This window comes from Gymnoscopelus microlampas (assembly GCF_963454915.1).
Source record: "Gymnoscopelus microlampas genome assembly, chromosome: 9".
Lineage (NCBI taxonomy): Eukaryota > Metazoa > Chordata > Actinopteri > Myctophiformes > Myctophidae > Gymnoscopelus > Gymnoscopelus microlampas.
In genome coordinates this window covers 36,133,205-36,153,753 of record NC_139946.1, presented here as the reverse complement: position 1 = coordinate 36,153,753, position 20,549 = coordinate 36,133,205, and the positions used below count along the sequence as shown (strand labels likewise).

The window sequence follows — 20,549 nt, the reverse complement described above, 5'->3', positions numbered from 1 at the left end:
TTCTATTCATTAATCAAAAACTTTAACCCAAACTTTCTTTGTCTCTCTGAATCTCTCACTCGCTCTCACTCTCCAAACACCAAAGCACACTAGGCCAAGAAACTTGAATACACACAGTGATGAGTTCACTGTAATCTCCCTCTCTCTCTCTCTCTCTCTCTCTCTCTCTCTCTCTCTCTCTCTCTCTCTCTCTCTCTCTCTCTCTCTCTCTCTCTCTCTCTCTCTCTCTCTCTCTCTCTCTCTTGTCCGCATTAGAAAGTGCCTCATTTTAAATAGGCAGATATGCAACTCATACAAAAACTTTGTAGCAGATAACTGGATTTATTCTCCTCCTTCACAGGCCCAGACAAAGAGAGGTGTGTGTGTGTGTGTGTGTGTGTGTGTGTGTGTGCGCGCCTGTCTATGTTCTAATCTAAACCCTCATTCTTTTCCTCCACAGATGCCAAGGCCTGCCCCGACAAAGAGTTCCAGTGCCACAATGGCAAGTGCCTGGCGCCCATCTACGTTTGCGACGGGGACGATGACTGCGGGGACGGCAGCGATGAGCAGAAGTGCTCGGCGCCCACCTGTGGCCCACACGAGTTCCGCTGCAACGACTCAGAGTGCATCCCAGCGCTGTGGAGCTGCGATGGAGACCCGGACTGCAAGGACAAGTCGGATGAGTCCATGGAGCGCTGCAGCCGGAGGACCGAGCCCCAGAAGCCACGCTGCCCTGCTGGGGAGTTCCAGTGTGGCAGCGGGGAGTGCGTCCAGCTGAGCTGGAAGTGTGACGGGGATGCAGACTGCAAGGACAAATCTGATGAGAGCAACTGCCGTAAGTCCAACCATTTTCCACGTGAAGGGATGGATGGATGGATGAGTGGATGGATAGATGGATGAGTGAATAAGTAGGTGGGTGGATGGATGGATGGTTGGCTGGATGGATGTATGGATTTGTGGATTTCTTTTGCTGAAAACAAAAGGCGCTGTCCTAAGAACGCTTCCAAACGACTACAGTTGAAACATTTTCAACTCTCTGCGTCTAGAATAGATAAAAAACAGCAGACGTGAACGCACAGTGCAGAATAGACGCTCAGTGCCTTGTTTCCAGCATAGCGTAAAAATGCGGCGCTCCCATTGAAAGCAATTCAAAACATAAGACGTAAGTTGGTGGACACAGCCCCTAAGTGAGTATTGAACTGAAAGAATAAGTAAATATGTAATCTAGATATGCATGGATGGAAGGATCTCACTGTTGCCTGTTACTGTAGAATCATTGTGGATAGCAGTATGTTTCAGTCAAAAAGACCCTGAACCCCTTTGATGCAACATTAAATGATTTAAAGGAGGCTCTTTGTTGCTGTCGTCATGACGAGCATGTGTTGCCATGCAACTGTATGATCTCTACAAGCGGGTGGAGAGCTCTTCAGTGTGTGTGTGTGTGTGTGTGGGGGTGTGTGTGTGTGTGTGTGTGTGTGTGTGCGTGCGTGTGTGTGTGCGCGCGCACTCGTGGGAGGTGAGGGTCCCTTATAAAGCGAGACCCCCATCTGTTCTCCTCTTCACACTCCCACACGCACCACTCAGGGAGACGACAGCAGACTCACACTTGTACATGTGAACACACACAAGAGAAAATGCACACATCACACGGAGATGTAACTCCACAAAACACATGCACAGATGGAAACAGACAGACGCGGTACACACACACACACACACACACACACACACACACACACACACACACACACACACACACACACACACACACACACACACACACACACACACACACACACACACACACACACACACACACACACACTGATCTTTCTTACACAGCCAGGGGTCAAATCATCATGTATGTCTTGAACCCCAGGAAGATTAGGTATCGTTATGCATCAGATAATGGGGATCCTAATAAACTCAATGTCACATTTAGTATTGAAATGCTCAAATCCAATCAGACTACAGTATGTCTGATACGTTCAGTATGTAAACTTGAAAGATGGCACTCAGTTGAGTGTATTCTTCTTACTGTATGTCTGCTGACTGCCACACAAAATTTGGTGTTACGTGCATCCTATGAGAAGGGTTTTTGTTTTTTTTGGGCGGCTAGCTGAGTGGATAGAGAGGCTGTCTGGTAATCAGAAGGTCACCAGTTTGCCACCTGGCCACCCAGTCTATGTGTCATAAGTGTCCCTGAGCAAGACGCTTAGCCCCTAACTGCTCCCTGGGTCAAAAATGACATTTGTCTATTCAAAAATAGCAGATCTACAAGCTCAATCTACGTGCTTGTAGATCTGCTATTTAAAAAAAATCTTGAACATTTGTGCAAATTTTAACTTTTACTTTTAACTTTGCAAATTTAAATCTTATAATAATATATTTTGATGGGGGTCGGCGGCCAAATACATATAATTTAAGAAAACTTGTAAAGATTTGCACACATTTTCACGATAAAAAAAGGCAGATCTACAAGCTCCAAAGAAATCTAAAATGACACAAATGCGTTCCCGGATTGAATGGGTTAATGACACTTCCCCCCTGCTCTTAATAGTTAGGATGGGTAAATGCAGAGGAAGGGGCAGCACGTGGCTCAGGAGGTAGAGTGGCATGTTTTGGAATCGGAAGGTTCCCGGTTTGATGCCCAGTTCTTCCATGGCTGTGTGGTGAAGTGTCTTTCAGCAAGACACTGAACCGCTAACTGCTCCCGATGAGCATGTTGGTGCCTTGCACGGTTTCCTCCGTCGTTGGTGTGTGAATTTGTGTGTGAATGAGTGAATGTGAAAAACATTGTATACCGCTTTGGAAGAAGACGTTATATAAATGCAGTCCATTTGGAAAATTTCACATAGATGCAAATGTACATTGACAAATACCGCGAAAACAATGACATCTGGCCAATCGGAGGGAAACGTTCATGAGTCCTTCTCAACTATTCCACGCCGGTTCATGGCATTGCATGTGTTGTTTGGAAGTTGCATGGCCTTTGTCATGAGAAGCCATGTCGCCAATGGGCAATCTGTGTGAGAAGTTAATCATTTTCTTCATTGCCTTGTGACCGAACTTCACAGATAGTTTCATGCAAAACTAATCCTGCTAACAGCAAACGGAATGGGGCGAAACCATGACCCCCCCCCCCCCACCACACCCCCACCCAACTCCACATCGGTGGATGTAATAATGAACCCGCTTCTTCGAGGCAAATGTTCACACTTTCTACAGTATTGGCAAGCAATTCCAGCGTGTTGCCCTTTGCACACACAACACAGAGTCCCAGAACTCCTACACGCAGCTCAATATCCCCCCGTCTCCTGAATATTAGAGTCATCTATCTCAATAGGCTTCTATCCATATGCTGTGTGATACAGTCTGAGTGAGCACGGTGTGTGTACGTGCATGTGTGTCGGTGGCGGTGCACGTGCATTTGTACGGGTAATGCGTTTATGTGTGTCTGAGTGTGGGTAAGTGTGTGTGCCTGGAGGGGGGAGGGGCAGCAGGTGATGCTTATTGTCAGCATCATAGTTGTAGTGGGAGAGATGTGTGTGTGATGTGGATGAGAAATTGCAGAGCGGAGAGAGGAGCGAGGAATTAATGGAAGAGAGAGACGTTTGAACCACTCTACCACGCTCTCTCTCCTCCACCACCTTGTCATACCGCCACAGTCATTCTCTCACACACACACACACACACACACACACACACACACACACACACACACACACACACACACACACACACACACACACACACACACACACACACACACACACATACACACATCAGCAGTTAGCATTATAATATCTCATTTGAGGCATCTGTCTCAATAAGCCAGAGTTTGTTCGCAGATACGCTGAGACAAGGGGGGTGACGAGGGGGTTAATGTAAATGAGAAATAGTCCAATCATATATCACGCTTCTCAGTATCCCCCCCCCCCCCCCCCCCCCCAAATAAACCACCCTCCCCCTTCCGGTTTTACCCACACTGCTGCAGATGGTAACACGTTATTATTGTTATTCATCCTGGGGATTTATCATAATTAGCTGAGCCTCAGATCCCAATCGTTTGGCAGTTACAATCAGCATTTTTTTATGATGGCTCAGGATTATGTCTTCTTCTCGCTGCTGATTTAACCATTAGAGCGTCTGCGTGGATTTTTGTTTTCTTTGTTTTGAGTGCGAGAGGGATTCCAGACTAAGCGAGTGGCATTAATGTTGGCATAATGATGCAGCCGGAATATGCCTGTGTGTGTGTGTGTGTGTGTGTGTGTGTGTGTGTGTGTGTGTGTGTGTGTGTGTGTGTGTGTGTGTGTGTGTGTGTGTGTGTGTGTGTGTGTGTGTGTGTGTGTGTGTGTGTGTGTGTGTGTGTGTGTGTGTGTGTGTGTGTGTGTGTGTGTGTGTGTGGTATTTTGTGCCATGTTTTCTGATGCAGTCTGTGATGGTGTGTCGTGTACTCTTTTGGTCCCCAGAGTCGTTGATCTTGTCTGCCTCCCAATCCTCGGCAGAGCAACTCTAAAATGCAACATATGAATAATTAAAAAGCCAGTTAAAAAGATGAATGACTTAAATAAACTCCCCCCCTGACTATTAGACCAAGCACCAGACACAAACACTCACACACAGACACCCTACAAAACACATACTGGGAGCTGCAGTACAGATATGAGATATACAGGAACGAACATATCCATATGCTGTCTGGAGCACACACACACACACACACACACACACACACACACACACACACACACACACACACACACACACACACACACACACACACACACACACACACACGTTACTCACACATTACTCACAAACATCCATCCACATGTCTCTGTGTGTTGTCTCGCACAGTGAATGAATACCTGCCTGCTTTTCATTTCCAGTGGGAAATCCCTTTTTCTTTTTTTTGTGGAGGCGAGAGTTGTGTGTGAATGATTACTGTTGGATTGGAATGAACTCCTTGTGGGCCTGATCACAGATTGAAATACACCCAATAACACAGACACACACAAACTGTACACACACACACACACACACACACACACACACACACACACACACACACACACACACACACACACACACACACACACACACACACACACACACACACACACACACACACACACACACACACACACAGAGCCATTAATTTAACACATCATTCCACATCTATTTCTGCAAATGTAACCTGTGATGATCCTGTCTCAGAGATTATTACTTGCGTGCGTGCATTCGTGTCCACATCCATGTGTGTGTGTGTGTGTGTGTGTTTGAACTGTGCAATAATAAAACCCTGCAACTTTACTGCCTATAGTAATTCTCCAGATGTAGTTATTGTAACAGAATGATATATAACCATATTAGCCGGGTAAACATCCTTTAATTGCGTTAATTTAGACACCTTATGTACAAATACTAAATGGATCTTTGAACACTCTCAAGTCTAATTTATGCTCTGTCCATAATGGTGTCGTGCTATTTTCAATGCGTGACAAAGTATGAATGGGGTTTGGAATTACAAATGGATAAATTAACCACAATTTATCCATTAACCACATGGACACAGGGACACCCCTGTTCTGGGGTGAACATTGGTGAAAATAGCATATCTACCAGCTCTCTTCTTGGCCTAGTATAGACCTATTATAGACCCCTGGGGGACTCCAGTAAACAAAGTATACAAGGTTTAAGTGACGTTAACACTGACGATTTTACTGCTGCTAAAGTGCCAACCTTCTCTCATGGCTGCGATATAGTAAAGTTATAGGCTCCTGCACCCTGCATATGCTAGTGATGAGATTACAGCTTGCAGTATTGCACAGAAAGAAGGCTAGGTTGGCACTTTTTTATTTTTATTTTACTCCATGTCAGCTATTATCTGTTTTTAGACACTGTAACTGTACCTCTGTACTTAACATAGACAATAAAAGACATGTTATTTTTTATTGTTAGCTTGTTTGTTTTGTCTGAGTTTAAGGCTTAACGTAATATGTCAACGTACTGCTTTTGTACCATTGAGTATTTATGCCCCTTGCCTTTGCCGGTTGTGTGGATATAAATACCTCATGTATAACTCATGTATAAATCGGAAAACCTTTCAGGTAATACAGGTGTGAATACTATAGTGTGTCTCACTCTGCGTTCAGAAATGTTGCCTTAGACGAGTGCATTGTTGTCTTTACTCTGAAAGCGAGGTTGCAGGTTTTACCATCTAAACGTAACCTCTCCATCTGGTTTCCAGGCAACCATGCTCCTCACTGTATACATCATGGTCACGAACAAATAGCTGAAACCATCTCCCACATCTTAAATGGGTGCCATGTATACAGGGGACTCTACATAAGTAGGCATGACAGAATAGTGGATTTGATATCAAAAGATATCTCTTCTATTTTCAGGTCCTCCATCATGCTGTATAAGCATTTTGGTGTGAAGCCGAGCATGTTAAGCCTGTGTAATGAAAATTCTGTGTTCTCCAACATTTCAACACCCCTGATGTCATTGTTGTTAATGAAAACCTTAGGGAGGTGTTCATTCTCGAGGTCGGCTGTACTTTTGATTATACCTTAGAGGAAGCCTTCCTAACCAAAGTGCTAAAATATCATCAGCTAGAGCAGACCATCTCACAGCTAGGCTACAGATTTTGGACTTTGGTAGCCTAGGGCACGTGCACAAGTTGGTTGTGAGGGGCCTTCAAATGGCTGGCCTCTCCAAAAGGAGAGCCAAACAGTTAGCAAGGTACTGCTCAATATCAACTAGTATAGGAAGCCGCTCAATTTGGAGGACGCGTTGTTTCCTTTACCCATGATTGTCGTCGGCTGTGTTTGACAAGTGTGCCAACATTATTGTATGTAACAATGTTCTGCCTTATATGCACTTTGTAACTGGCTGTTTTCCCACTATCTGACTGCACTGTGTTTATGTTTATGTTCAAGGCATTTTTGTACTTCTGTTTATGTGGACATAAATAAATATTTCAAATGTGTGTGTGTGTGTGTGTGTGTGTGTGTGTGTGTGTGTGTGTGTGTGTGTGTGTGTGTGTGTGTGTGTGTGTGTGTGTGTGTGTGTGTGTGTGTGTGTGTGTGTGTGTGTGTGTGTGTGTGTGTGTGTGTGTGTGTGTGTGTGTGTGTGTCCGTCCTCCAGCCCTGCTAACATGTCGTCCTGATGAGTTCCAGTGTGGAGATGGCTCCTGTATCCACGGCACCAAACAGTGTAACAAAGTCCATGACTGTCCTGACTACAGTGATGAAGCTGGCTGTGTCAACAGTAAGAGATCTTTAGTGTCTATTCCCAGTTTTATTATTGATACATTAATGCAGGGGTCTTCAACAGGGAGTGCAACAGAGCTACTATAGGGAGTCCGCCAAATCTTTTTTTACATTAACCTGCACTTGAACCCTAGCATCCCTATTCTGAGGGGAACATTCGCCGAAAATAGCAAATCTACAAGCTCACAACGCCTCACGCTGCGAGGCGTTGTGAGCTGGGCACCAAGTGCGTGCCACCGAGTGCCACGCTATGAGCTTGTAGATCTGCTATTTTTGAAAAATCAAGGTTTTTTTAAGCACATTTTTCAATGTATATATTTTATATCTGCTTGTATATCTGCTATTTTTTTAATAGACAAAAAAATCTATAAAATGACATAGATGCTTTCCCGGTCTTAATGGCTTAATGATATTTGTCACTGTGCATACTCCTACGGGCTGGGGTGGCACCTGTTCAGCAGGGATTGTTGGGCGGGAAGGAGTAGGACGCAGACTCTTTGTCCTCCCAGTGGGGGCTCCTCACTGGCAGGTGAGCCAGTAGGATACAACACAGCAGGCAACACACAGATATGTGTGTGTGGGGAGGAATTACTAAATTGGGGAGAAAAACGTGTAAAACAGCAAGAAATGTAAAATACATTAAAAAAAGATATCCTGAAGCAATGTCAACTTTGTGTTGAACAGTGACATAGTTACCAAATGACACTGAATGACCAGTTATAAATACTCAAAATGTGACACGGTTATGACAGTCTTATGCACACCACTGCAAATAAAGTTTAACCTTACTTTTCTTCTTCTTCTTGTTATAATAAAGAGAGCTGTATCTCTTTCACCCACCCTCTCGCTCGCTTTCTTTCTTTAGTTACCGTTTATTGGATTTTTTGTTCTTTATTCCTTTCTTCCTTTCTTCCTAGACCGTTCCAGATGACTTTTCTTTCTTTCTTTTTTCTTGGAAAATGCCTGTCCCTTTCTCTTCTCAAGGTCATCGTCAGCCATGCTGACTGTGTGCTTTACTTTGTGTTTTTTTTTAAAGTGCCGCTGTGAACCTGCAAATCAATACCACACTGTTCACAATAATAGCCTGTTACAAAACCATGGACTGCGTGCGTGTGCGCGCATGCGCTTGTCTCTGAGATACAAAACGTACAGGCAGAGAGACTTTCATGTACTGTATGCCTGTATGTATGTATGTATCATGTAGTTCTGAGTATTAGGGTGGCAATGTTTCCCCCCTCCACCCCCCCTTCTGTTTCACTGTGTCTGATGTGTGTCAGAACTTAGAAGATGTGGGTGTCAGAGCCTGTATCAGTCCATGCCAGAACAGTGTTAGTAATGCATCCATAGTAGCGCTGTATTTACATGGGTTCCTTGCCTGGCTGCCAGCCATGCATCCAGTATAGCAACAGGCTAAGAGACTGCAGCTGCTAGACAGTAAAAGCCTCAATGTTAATTTAACCCTTACAGTGTAAAAATAGTAGCCTGGGATCCAGCCTGATTCACTACGTTCGGCTGATTTTTTTTTCTCACTTCGCTTATCAGTCTGCCCAGCCTCCTATTTGACTTGTATTTCAATTACGTAGGCAAGTCAGGAAGAGACAAGTCAGGAAGTGACGAGTTTTACATTGGACAACACTGGTCCCGCCCCCCCCTGCGAGTCATTTTCTCCATACTGTGAAGCGAGTGAGAAAAAAAATCCGTCAAGCGTAGCGAAGCAGTCTGGATCTCAGGGTATAAAAATAGACTCGACTGGATTTGGGTTTTACCGTGTGAGTTGGAATTGAGACTGTCCCACAAAACTGTCCGACATTTTAGTGTGTATAGTATACTGCAGTAAGAGGTGCATTTCAGCGGTCTCACTCCTGATAGGAATTGCTTGGAATAGGTCTGTCCACCTGCATGCAACTTCAAGTCCCAGAGAAAGATGACGTTTTATCCATTGCAGAGTTATGACTTTTGATGGAACATTACGTTATGTGAATGTATTAGTATTCATATTATTATCATAAACCAGGCAGTAACCTAGTCGTATATTGTCCTTCCATAATTCACAGCCACAAAATGCGACGGTCCCAGAAAGTTCCGCTGTAAGAACGGGGAGTGTATTGACAGCAGCAAGGTGTGTGACAACGTTAAAGACTGCAGGGACTGGTCTGACGAACCCATGAAGGAGTGTGGTAAGAGGATCAATCTCTCTCTCTCTCTCTCCTCTCTCTCTCTCTCATTGACAAGCACACACACACACGCACGCACGCACGCACGCACGCGCACACGCACACGCACACGCACACACACACACTCATTAAGTCTTTAGACTGCTTACATGCATGTAAACTCACTAGTTAGAAGTACAGTATTATAGCCGACCGCCATACATACACAAACACACTCTCGTGGCGTAGTCTCACATTTCGGCGACTACTTGAAATGCAGGCGGTCAGCCCTCGAGGACAACTGTCTCGTTGTGATCAAAGTGTGGCGTAGACCCGGCCCTCCAGTGTATTACCTGCCAGTTAAACATGACTGGACTACCAAACCCACAAAGCAGACCAGAGATAATTACTACTTGCTTAGTGGTTCAGTCACGGACCTCATGTCGCAAGAAATGCCCTCCAGCCACAATCAGTCAATGATGAGAAGGGTGCTCAACGCACTTTTAGTCGGGCACTTTAAGATACTTTTTCTCGGGTAAAAGTAATGTGACATCACTTCAGTGGCAGGAGACCACATCTGTCAATGAAATGACTGACACAGTAGCTAACTGACGAAGTGGTACTGCTCATTACTGCAACATTACGACACAAACTACTAGTCTCATGGAACTGGCTTATCTATTACTGTGTAATTGGCACACTCATGTCCCAGCATTACAGTTACATGGAGTGATCTTCGACCTCAGCCATTCACCGGGCTATTAAACCTGACTTACACTTCGTTGCACGCCGGTGTCATGTGTTGAAAACAGCGGGTCGAAAACAGCGAGTCGCATTGCGACGTGTTGTTTGTAGATCAGCTATTTTCTGTGCGATGGATTATAAATAACGCATTAGTCCTTATCGGAACATGCTACCCTTCTGTTGAGCTTGAGTCAACTGTAATCACATAGCCCTGTAGCCATCCAGTAAAGGTTAACCATGATATGGATGCTCTGCAGAAAGCCTTCTATATCTCCAACTTTGCCTTTATACTGTAATTGAGAGCTGACATTTGTCCTCGATTGCCACCATCATGTAGAATGTCATTCTTGAACGTAGTGCCAAGCCAATAAAGCATTGATTGTAAATCAATGGAAGATTCTGAAAGGTTGTTTTTAGAGGTAATTTAGAGAGGCAGTGTTTCAACAGGACAGGTGTATAGAGGATTAATCGTCTCCAAACAGATGGAGTCGCCGCAGTGCATTGTACTGCACTAAGTGGATATGCAAATTACGTAATGTTTTATAATTAAAACCCTCCTTTCTGACCATCTCTTTCTCTCTCTCATTGACTTTTTCTTAACATTCATCTCTTTCTCCAGTGCCACTCTCTCGGTCCGTCTGTCAGTCTCTCTCACAGTACCTGTGGCCTAACCTTTTTAAATCTTTAATGTAAACCGGTAATGAAGTGCCAGCTTAAGCCTCCTGCACTGCTTTCTGTCTCTTAACCCACCTCCACCCACAGCCCCTCAGGGAAGGTGAGAGACAGTTAGATACATGAAGGAATGGAGATGGACTGAGGATGGAGTGGGCTAAAGAGAAAAGACAGGGGAGAGGAAGTGGGAAATGGTGCTTTATGCTTACGCGATAAAAATAGGAGCGAATGGAGAGGGGAGAGGAAAGAAGTGGGAGGACAGAACACGCATGAGTGGCACCTGACACAGTCTCCTCAGGGGACAATGGATGGACTTGAAGTGGGAATAGCCAAGACTGTCCCCAAGGTTCACACACACACACACACACACACACACACACACACACACACACACACACACACACACACACACACACACACACACACACACACACACACACAGTGCAATCAACATGTTCACAAAGACGCAGATACTTTGTCTCTCTTTCTATTTTCGCAATTTATACCGAAAACAGCAGATCTACAATCGGTGTGGTGCGTCATGAGCTTGTAGAGCTGCTATTTTCAGTGTGCGGCACAGTGTCTTCATGTCCAGACTACATTGTTCCAGTAGCCTGGTGGTGTTCCTGCATCAATACTCAATCCCTCTTCCCTGTTGCCTCTCTCTCTCCTTCATCCCCCCCCCCTCCCCTGTGTCTCTCTCTCTCTCTCTCTCTCTCTCTCTCTCTCTCTCTCTCTGTCTCTCTCTGCAGGCCTGAACGAATGTGCAGAAAACAACGGTGGCTGCTCACACATCTGCAGGGATCGGCGGATAGGTTTTGAGTGTGACTGTCCGTCCGGCTACAAACTTGTGGACAAAAAGACTTGTGGAGGTATAAAAGTTGTGATTACTGCTGTGGCCTGGAAGAAGAGAAATTGTGTGTGCATAGCATTGTGCTTTTCTGTGTGTGTGTCCCATCAACGTCTGCTCAGCTCCGCAATGCGCTTCTCTGTTCTATTCTCCGGCACTGAGTCTGCCCGTCACCTAACAGTAAAAATCCTCAGTGTTCATTTAACTCTGAGAGGTACCCCCACGGGACCATTGAGTCCACAATCTCAAGAGTAACATTAACACTGAATATTTTTACTGTGTAAAGACTTTGTGCTGCTGATAGTTGTCACTGATACTTGAGTGTGTTCCCAATACAACACGCTAGGCACTGAAAAGTCTAACTGTATTCCCCCAAACCCACTCAGCACGCTGTCTCTGTAATTAATATAATGTCTCTGGGCAGTCCTTCTCTCTTCGATCATGCATACGCTTGTGTATCAGTATTTATTAGAGCTTGATCAATGCCAGAAGTTTCACGCTGCTCGGTCCAACAGTGCTGGAGATTAGCTGTTCACAGACTGACGGACAGGGGCGAAAACATAGTCTCCCGCCTTCGGCCGTCTGTCCTGGTGGAGACAATTTTTTTGTTGTTGAAAAAGTTCGATTTTTACTTAAGTTTTTCCAAAATAGAAAGTAAAACAAAGGTAATCTACATGAGCTTGTAGACCTGATATTTTTTTAATTGTCTGAATACTTTTTCACCTATAGAGGCCGCTATCCTCCTGGGTCACAGAGTTATTTTTTTCTATTGAAAATACCATAGGGTCATCTTAGATCGCGCCATATGAGAACTAAATAAACAAATCAGCCCCGCAATTATACTCACTAGACCAGCGCTACTCAACCCGCGGCCCGCGGGCCGCATGCGGCCCGCCGCCCGCGTCTTGGCGGCCCCTTGTGGTCAAACCAAAAAAAAAAAAAAAAAAAAAAAGTTTTTTTTTTTTTTTTCTTTTTTTTTTTTAAGCACAGGATAAAAAAAATATACATTTCCGTTCAAATATATGGGTTGCTATTTTTTTTTTCAAAAACAAACATCAATTGTTACAGGTATAATGCATAGTTTTCTATGCATTTCGGGTTTTTGGGGGGGGTTTGACCCCCATTTTTTTTCGGCCGCGCGGCTTTGCTGCGCGCCCAGGATAGGTGTCCCTTATTTCAATCTCTGGGAGTTGGCAACCCTAACCTTGAAAATCGAAAATAGGACCGTCATTTTTAGCTTGCGGCCCCTTGGACTTTTGTTATTTTGCTGAGTGGCCCCTGAGCCATCTTAAGTTGAGTAGCCCTGCACTAGACCATACCCGGTCGACGCATCCGTGGGGGGATATGGGCACATGATCTGGCAACCCGGGAGGCGACATTGTTTGACACATAAACGCTAATAAGAAGCTGAGATTTGATGAAATTGAAAAACGGGCAAAAATCAGAGCAATTGCTCCAGCCACTGAGGAGAACCGGGTAGCTTCACCACTACAGACACACGACAGACAAACGGACACACGACAGACAAACGGACAGAGGTTACTCAAATTATAGGAGGATATGGATATGAAGCATCAATGGTGACAAAGTACTTATTTATCCAAAATAGATTCTCCAAACACAGACATCCAAATGTAACTCAATATCATAAACGACACATACCTGACAGAATCGCTGGGCTGATTTGTTTATTTAAAAAAAACTTTTTTAAGAAAAAATACTTTCGTGACCTAGGGGTAGTGGGAGTGACGTCAGGACTTCGGTACTCTGATACCAAAAAGATGCAATAATGGACGATATACAGTATTGGCACTAGTATTTATGTTAATCATTGTGCTGTCCTTTCCTTTCCCCATGCAGACATAGATGAGTGTGAGAACCCCGACACCTGCAGTCAGATCTGCATCAACTACAAAGGAGACCATAAGTGTGAATGTTATGAAGGCTATGAAATGGACCCTGTCTCTAAGGCCTGCAAGGCTGTGGGTGAGCAATTCATCACACACATACTGTACATACAGTACACCCACTCAAGAAAAATCACACATGCTTGGAATCTCCCCCCCCCCCCACACACACACACACACACACACACACACACACACACACACACACACACACACACACACACACACACACGCACACACACACACACATATGCTCATATGCTCACCAATCTACAGTATAGTAGCATGCCTGGCTACTGGGTTACATCCTACCCCATTCCCACCCTGTGGGAACCTGAGAAATCTTTGTATTCAGGTCTTGCAAAGCAATCTGTGCAAAGGTAAATATTTGCCATCTTTTTCTGGAGTCTTGTGTAATGAAAAAGTTAGCAGTCGGCCCTCCTCCCAATCTCTCCCCCCAATCTCCTCAGAACAGCGTCAAGTCACTTTGGGACACGGTGAGGTTCTACACGCCTCTAAGGCCCCATGGTAAACACTCTGCACCATGGCAAGTTGGCATGAATGCGAGATCGAAGTCCTGGGTCTTAAAGGGAGGTCTGAAGCTTTTTTGGAAGAACCCGAATGCAGTTGTATTTTGTTATTCAGTTGCCTTCATCTGTGACAAACGATGTTGCATGCACCGAGACGGTAAACTAGCACACACAACGTATCTTAATACCTGAATAAAGTCAGGCCCGGATCTGACCCAATTTGCGCCCAAGTTTCTCCGACGCGCCGCGAAATGCAAACAGACAGACAGACAGGCAGTAGGCTATCACAAGGTTAATTCACTCCTGCAAACAGTGATGTGACTTGCAAACGACAAACAAGTGATAGAATACCAATTGCGCAAGTGTCATCATTCATTTCAGAATACTACACCACCAAAAATATTTGGTGTTTTTTTTCTTCCCATTTCGGTGGCCCCCTCTAAATGGCGCCCTAGGCGGCTGCCTAGAGCGCCGGCCCTGAATAAAGTATTCAAGTATAAGATGTTACACAGACAGTCAATGCACTGTTGGAGGGTACGAAAGTGCACTGTTGATGCACTTGTCATCACATGCCTTACAACATGGTCCCTAGTGGGAATGGAACCTATCCCAATTGAGCTACAGTACATAGTGAAAAGGACTCCTGACCAATTGATACACAACAAAAATGTACTTTTTGATGGGTGGGGGGTGGGGTTAAGTGATTAGAGCCATCAGTCTTAGTCATTATGGAGAAACTGGTGCGGTAATGAGAGAGCTTGAAGCAGGGAACGTTCCTCCGCTCTCAACTTAAGTGGCGTAAAAAACACCCATTGATTGCCTCACGTCTCGCTGTGTGAATCTTTATTACCGCTAGACAGAGCAAATAGTCCTTGTCAGTAGCCGAGGCATTTATTAGAGCAGGATGGGATGGAGGAGGCTGAGAGGGTTGGGGTGGGGTGTTGGTTTGGATGGACGCGCTGTCAGAGTAACTCTCTGCCCATGGAAGTAATAGGGAGGAGTTCTGTGTACACGTTGTTGACTTCAGCTCAATGTGCAGCGGACATAGATTCACAAGGGAGGTGGAATATTATTATTATTATTGTTGTTGTTTATGCAGTGGCTTATTTACTCTGGGTCACGGGATGGGTTCAGGACTGTAAAAATAGAGGCGTTTGATTTGTGAGGCTGAGGTAATGTGGATTTAATGAAGCTACCGGTATGCTTGTCTGCATGTACAGCGCTTTCATATATACGCGCAAGGCAAGCACACACACTCATTCACAAGGCAAACACTCAACTTTTCAGACGCACACAACATGCACATTGCAGTCACACTGCAGCGTTGCTTCAACAGTCATGCACACATTTCCAGTTGGATTGGGCAGCTTGACTGGCATGCTTTGTCATGCAATGCAATGCGATGTGACAGCTGAAGTGACAGTGTCATTAAGTGTGTCTCGCGGGCCATGCTACAAAACTGCAGCCGTTTGTTTTTGCCGGAGGCGCCCAGTCATGTGCAGAGCGCATCGAAAACACAACACCATCGCGTTGCACTTCTACGCAGCCCCAAGCCACATGCCAGGCCGTATTTGGCTCCATTATTTCTGCCTTCCCAGCTCAAGTTTGCTACTTGTTAGCAGCCGCCGAAACATCCCCAGATAATTGCCCAAACTTCTGTGACCTTTGGAGCGAGTGAAAAGTTTAGTAGAAATCTGAGTGCTTCAGACACTCTTCCTATAAATTTCTGATCCTAATACCTAGGTGGATTGTATCAGCAGATTAAGTTCAGACTGGCATTTGATCATTATGCTTGCAATACTAATTAAAAGCGTAGTCCCAGGTTGGAGTCGTATGCCGTTCACTGCTTTAAGCTGCTGTTTGTGCATTTGGTTTTGTTATTATTCTGAGTATGCCAGAGCACTCAGCACATAATAACCCCACCCACCCCCCTTGAATAAAGGCTTACGCTACACTAATTATATTTATTGTTTATATTCAGGCCATTACTTCCCTCATGCCACTGAGTCGTCAACTTGACTTATTTGTGCTGTGTGTCGCTGTGTAAAAGAGAGGCAGTAACAAAGTAACATAATGTACCATAAAATCATTATTTTCTGTCATAACAAGAGTTCACGTCTGGTAACTTCAAGTGCTGAAGTCACAGTTTTTGTGCAAGGATATAGTTGAGATAAAGACATAGTACAGCCAGAGTACGGTACACTCCCTAAACATTAGTCTTGCGTGGCCAGGCTGTTGCCTCCCACAATTTTCGAATGCTTAGCGGATGCCCCGCCTCCCCCACTTCCGTTTTGACTTTACAGTCGCGCAAATGTATCCTAATATAAATCCTAATAAAAATCATCTAAGCTCATCAGCGCCCATACCCTAGGTGGGGTTGGTGAAAGGGCCTCTCTGTGTGGGGTTTGCATGTTCTCCCTGTGTCTCCTAGGGTAGTTAATACCCCAACAAAAACATATAGTAATCCTGGTCGCTATACTGCCTCACCATGACAGCCGGGGCGCCTGATGGAGGGAAAGGGAACTGGTTGGAATAACGTGTTCCTTCCACGTGCTATGTCCTAACGGGGAAACTCCCCCCGGTCAGGTGATAAGAAGGTCAGTTGGCTCTCATGCATTGAAGGAGGCATGAGCTCGGCCCTGGGCTCCCTAGGCTGGTGGGGGGAGTGTAGTAGCCTCGGACCAGACGAATCTGCGAGTGCAAAAAAAAATTGCACTCTCTCTGGCACCGCTGCATAGAGAATCCATTTCCTGCTCTAGAAGACGTGGGTAACCAATCAGGGCCCAGGATTCAAATATGGGAGACTGTAATTGGTAGTTGGTTGTAGGTCTAACCAATTGCGTCGAGGGCCATTGTTTTGATCCCGGCCCTTGGGAAAAAAACTTCCTCATGGAAGCACCAGACTCATATCTACGCAGTGATATAGTCTGGCTACGCGAAGCTAGGAGTGTATCCCCCAGGATCACTTAAAAAATTGGCACCGGGTGAAAAAGGGTTACAAAATCGTGGGCTAAAAAATATATTTACAAAAAATCATCGAAACATATATAGCTTGCTGCTTAGCAGAAATGGAAATAAAATGTAAAGATATTTTAAATATATTTTCGTGAACGGAAATGACAAACAGATGCCAGCTTCCTGCCTCGGATTTCAGGAGGTGTGGTTCCAGACTCTATATAGCACTCGGAGATTGTGGAAAAGTTGTCTGGCTACGCGAGACAGAGACTACCTAAACATAAACTCTCCTTCAGCTCTGTGTCCTGCTCTTTCTCTATCTCTCTCTCTATCTCTGTGTCTCTGTCTCTCTCTCTTTCTCCATGTATCTTGCTGTCCATGACACCCAAGCAAATTACGGGGAGTGTGTGATATTGATTTTGACATTCGATGTTAATTTGCTTAGCTGACAGAAAAGTTTAGAGACAGTCCTAGCCGTCGTGCCATCTCTCATTATCACATAACACAGATTGCTTGGCATCACTGGCGTGGATGCATATTTACTTCCACGCAGCACATCTTCATAATAACAATAACACAGACATCCATCCATTACACTGTGCATCGATAAGCATCAACATCAGCTCTCATATTATTCGTAATTTCATATTTTTCCTTCCCATCTCCACGCGTTGGCGAGCAGTATACCAATGATTTTTTATTTGTTTTACCAGTCCGCATAACAATACTAACGGCGGCTGTGGTGTGCATCCAATCGATGCTTCTATTCTATCTGACAACACAACTTATCCTTTCAAAGCTTTATCTTAATTGGCTGACAGGGGAGAGCAGGCCTGAGTCTGCGGTGCAGATTAAGATGTATCTGAGAGCCAGTGTTCTTGTTAAGCGACTTAAACAGAGCAGAGAATGAGCTCGAGGGGGATAATACTACACTTTATTATTCAACTCTGTTTTTGTTTTTTGTCTTTAACGACTTAAACCCTATATACTTCGTCGACCGTGGTCCCCAGGGGTTTGGTTCTCTTATTTTTTCCCTTTACACCAACATCTCTTTGCCAAAAATACTAGTAGAAATATCATATGTTCTCCCTGTGCAGTAGCCCATGGTGTAGCACGCCTGAAGACATCTATCGGGGCATGCTAGTGTGTGTGTGTGTGTGTGTGTGTGTGTGGAATTTGAGAAACACTGTAGATATTGTGACAGTCCTATTCCTCACTAGAGAAACAACTAAGTATAACTCTGGCTTTAGGGTTAGGGTGTAAAATGGCAATTTTATAAAGGTAATTTACAGTGAAAAAAATACAGCTCATCTGCCAGTAGGCTTGGGTTAGGTGCTAGAGCCAAAAGGAAACCAAATGAACAATAAAAGGCAGCCTCTGCACACTCAAAACTGTGCAAAATTAGATTTATTTAAATTTCGGTAATAGACCTTCTTCAGGCATAGAGGTCATTTATAGAATTGTCGTCATAAGATCTTGACGTCCTCACAGGTATAGTAATACAAACACACAGTATATGTGTGTGTCAGCCATGAGGCAATGAGGCGTGACATAATAAAGGTTTAAAATGCAAAGCTAAATGAAAACTAAACGCAGTGCAGTTAGAAGGATAATAATGGAGCTGGAGGGAATGTGTTTCACACATCATGATGTGCACCTACTGTCTGCTGTACTGGAGCGAGAGTCAGTGTACCGCATGTGTCAGTGTCAGACATGGTACATACACACTGGTATTTATATCCACGTACCTGCCTGTGTGCATGCACATGCTTGTGTGCTGCGTGCATGTGCACATTTGTTTGAGAGTTCAGAGATGGAGCCATAGCCGACCTTCCATACTCTGTGTGACAATTATGCAAATGCATGTGTCATGTCCCCCCTCGCTGTGATGAAAAATGTGCCACGTACGTGCACACATTTTTAACTGAGGACGAGGAGAACAACCCACAAACACAGTTTTGACTGGCGGTAGCACCAAAAATAGACCTACATGTCATCTCCAGCTAGTGTCGGGGCTGTTTTATGTACCTGTGCAGTATGCTTCATTACACGCACGCACGCACGCACGCACGCACGCACGCACGCACGCACGCACGCACGCACGCACGCGCGCAGGCAGGCAGGCAGGCAGGCAGGCAGACAGGCAGACAGGCAGACAGACAGGCAGACAGACAGACAGACAGGCACACACACACAGAGAAACACACACACACACACACACACACACACACACACACACACACACACACACACACACACACACACACACACACACAAAGAGAGAGAGAGCACACACACACACACACACACACACACACACACACACACACACACAAAGAGAGAGAGAGCACACACACACACACACACACACACACACACACACACACACACACACACACACACACACACACACACACACACACACACACACACACACACACACACACACACACACACACACACACACACACACACACACACACACAAAGAGAGAGAGAGAGCACACACTGAATGCTCAATTCACCTCATCAATAATGCATGCTGTGAGAACATAAATGATAACAGAGCCAGGTGTCTGTAGGACCTGCCAGTTAACAAACATAAAATTATAGGCTCGCTACACAAATAATGTACCAATGGTACTGTACAACAAGCTGCTCTTTCTACACTGTCGGGCGGCCGGCGCAGCGACTAACAGCCAAAGACTATTTTTACTACATTTGGAACGGCAGCAGCAGCATCCCAGAGGAGCGCTAGGATGCAACAGCAGCTGTGAAGTGACCCCCGCTCGCAGTCCATGACTCAACCAGGAAAGGCCTCTAGTTCAGCGGTTCTCAAAGTGGGGTCTGGGCCTCCCAGGGGGTCCATGAAGGGGTTCCAGGAGGAAACTTTCTAATTTATAGTGTAGCAGAGTGACTCACAGCCTCGGCCTGATGACCTGAAACTAACATGTCCTCTAGTCTATTGGGAAGTCCTTTTAGTTTAGCGGTTAACCCATTGAGACCTGAAGCCGATTCTACATGTCTCCTAAATCTCAACAGTTTTCTGAAAAACATATGTTTCTATATCAGTGGTGCTCAATCTTTTTCATGTCAAGGACCCCCACAATTATAGGTATTTGGCCGCGGACCCCATCAAAATATTTTGTTCCAGGGACCCCCAGAAGCAAAGATTTGAGTTAAAAATGTTCGCTTTAGAAAATATATATATTCAAAGATTTGCACACATTTTCACGATTTTTCAAAAATAGCAGATCTACAAGCTCGTAGCGCGGCACTCGGTGCCGCGCTATGAGCTTGTATATCTGCTATTTTTGAATAGCCAAAGTGTAAAATAATGCTTTTTAGCTCAAATCTAAAAATGACACAGTTCCAGGTCTCAATGGGTCAATGTTGGCTTTATACGTAGGAGACTTAACATCCCGGATGTTACAATAGCGTCAAAAGCAGTTTAACCATTTTTAAATGAATAAACCATGC

The 20,549-nt window shown here is 44.8% G+C and overlaps 1 protein-coding gene across 5 annotated transcripts in view; it reads left to right on the top strand.

Moving 5' to 3' along the window:
- Positions 1–20,549, top strand: part of lrp8 (low density lipoprotein receptor-related protein 8, apolipoprotein e receptor) — a gene marked incomplete at its 3' end in the record, with an annotated part of 215,155 nt that overhangs the window by 157,927 nt on the left and 36,679 nt on the right. For all 5 annotated transcript variants that reach the window (XM_084065761.1, XM_084065760.1, XM_084065758.1 and 2 more), the window contains exons 5-9: positions 440–814; positions 7,135–7,257; positions 9,314–9,436; positions 11,581–11,700; positions 13,539–13,664. In XM_084065761.1, coding sequence (XP_083921887.1) covers positions 440–814; positions 7,135–7,257; positions 9,314–9,436; positions 11,581–11,700; positions 13,539–13,664 — 867 coding nt within the window. The remainder of the gene's footprint in view (positions 1–439; positions 815–7,134; positions 7,258–9,313; positions 9,437–11,580; positions 11,701–13,538; positions 13,665–20,549) is intronic.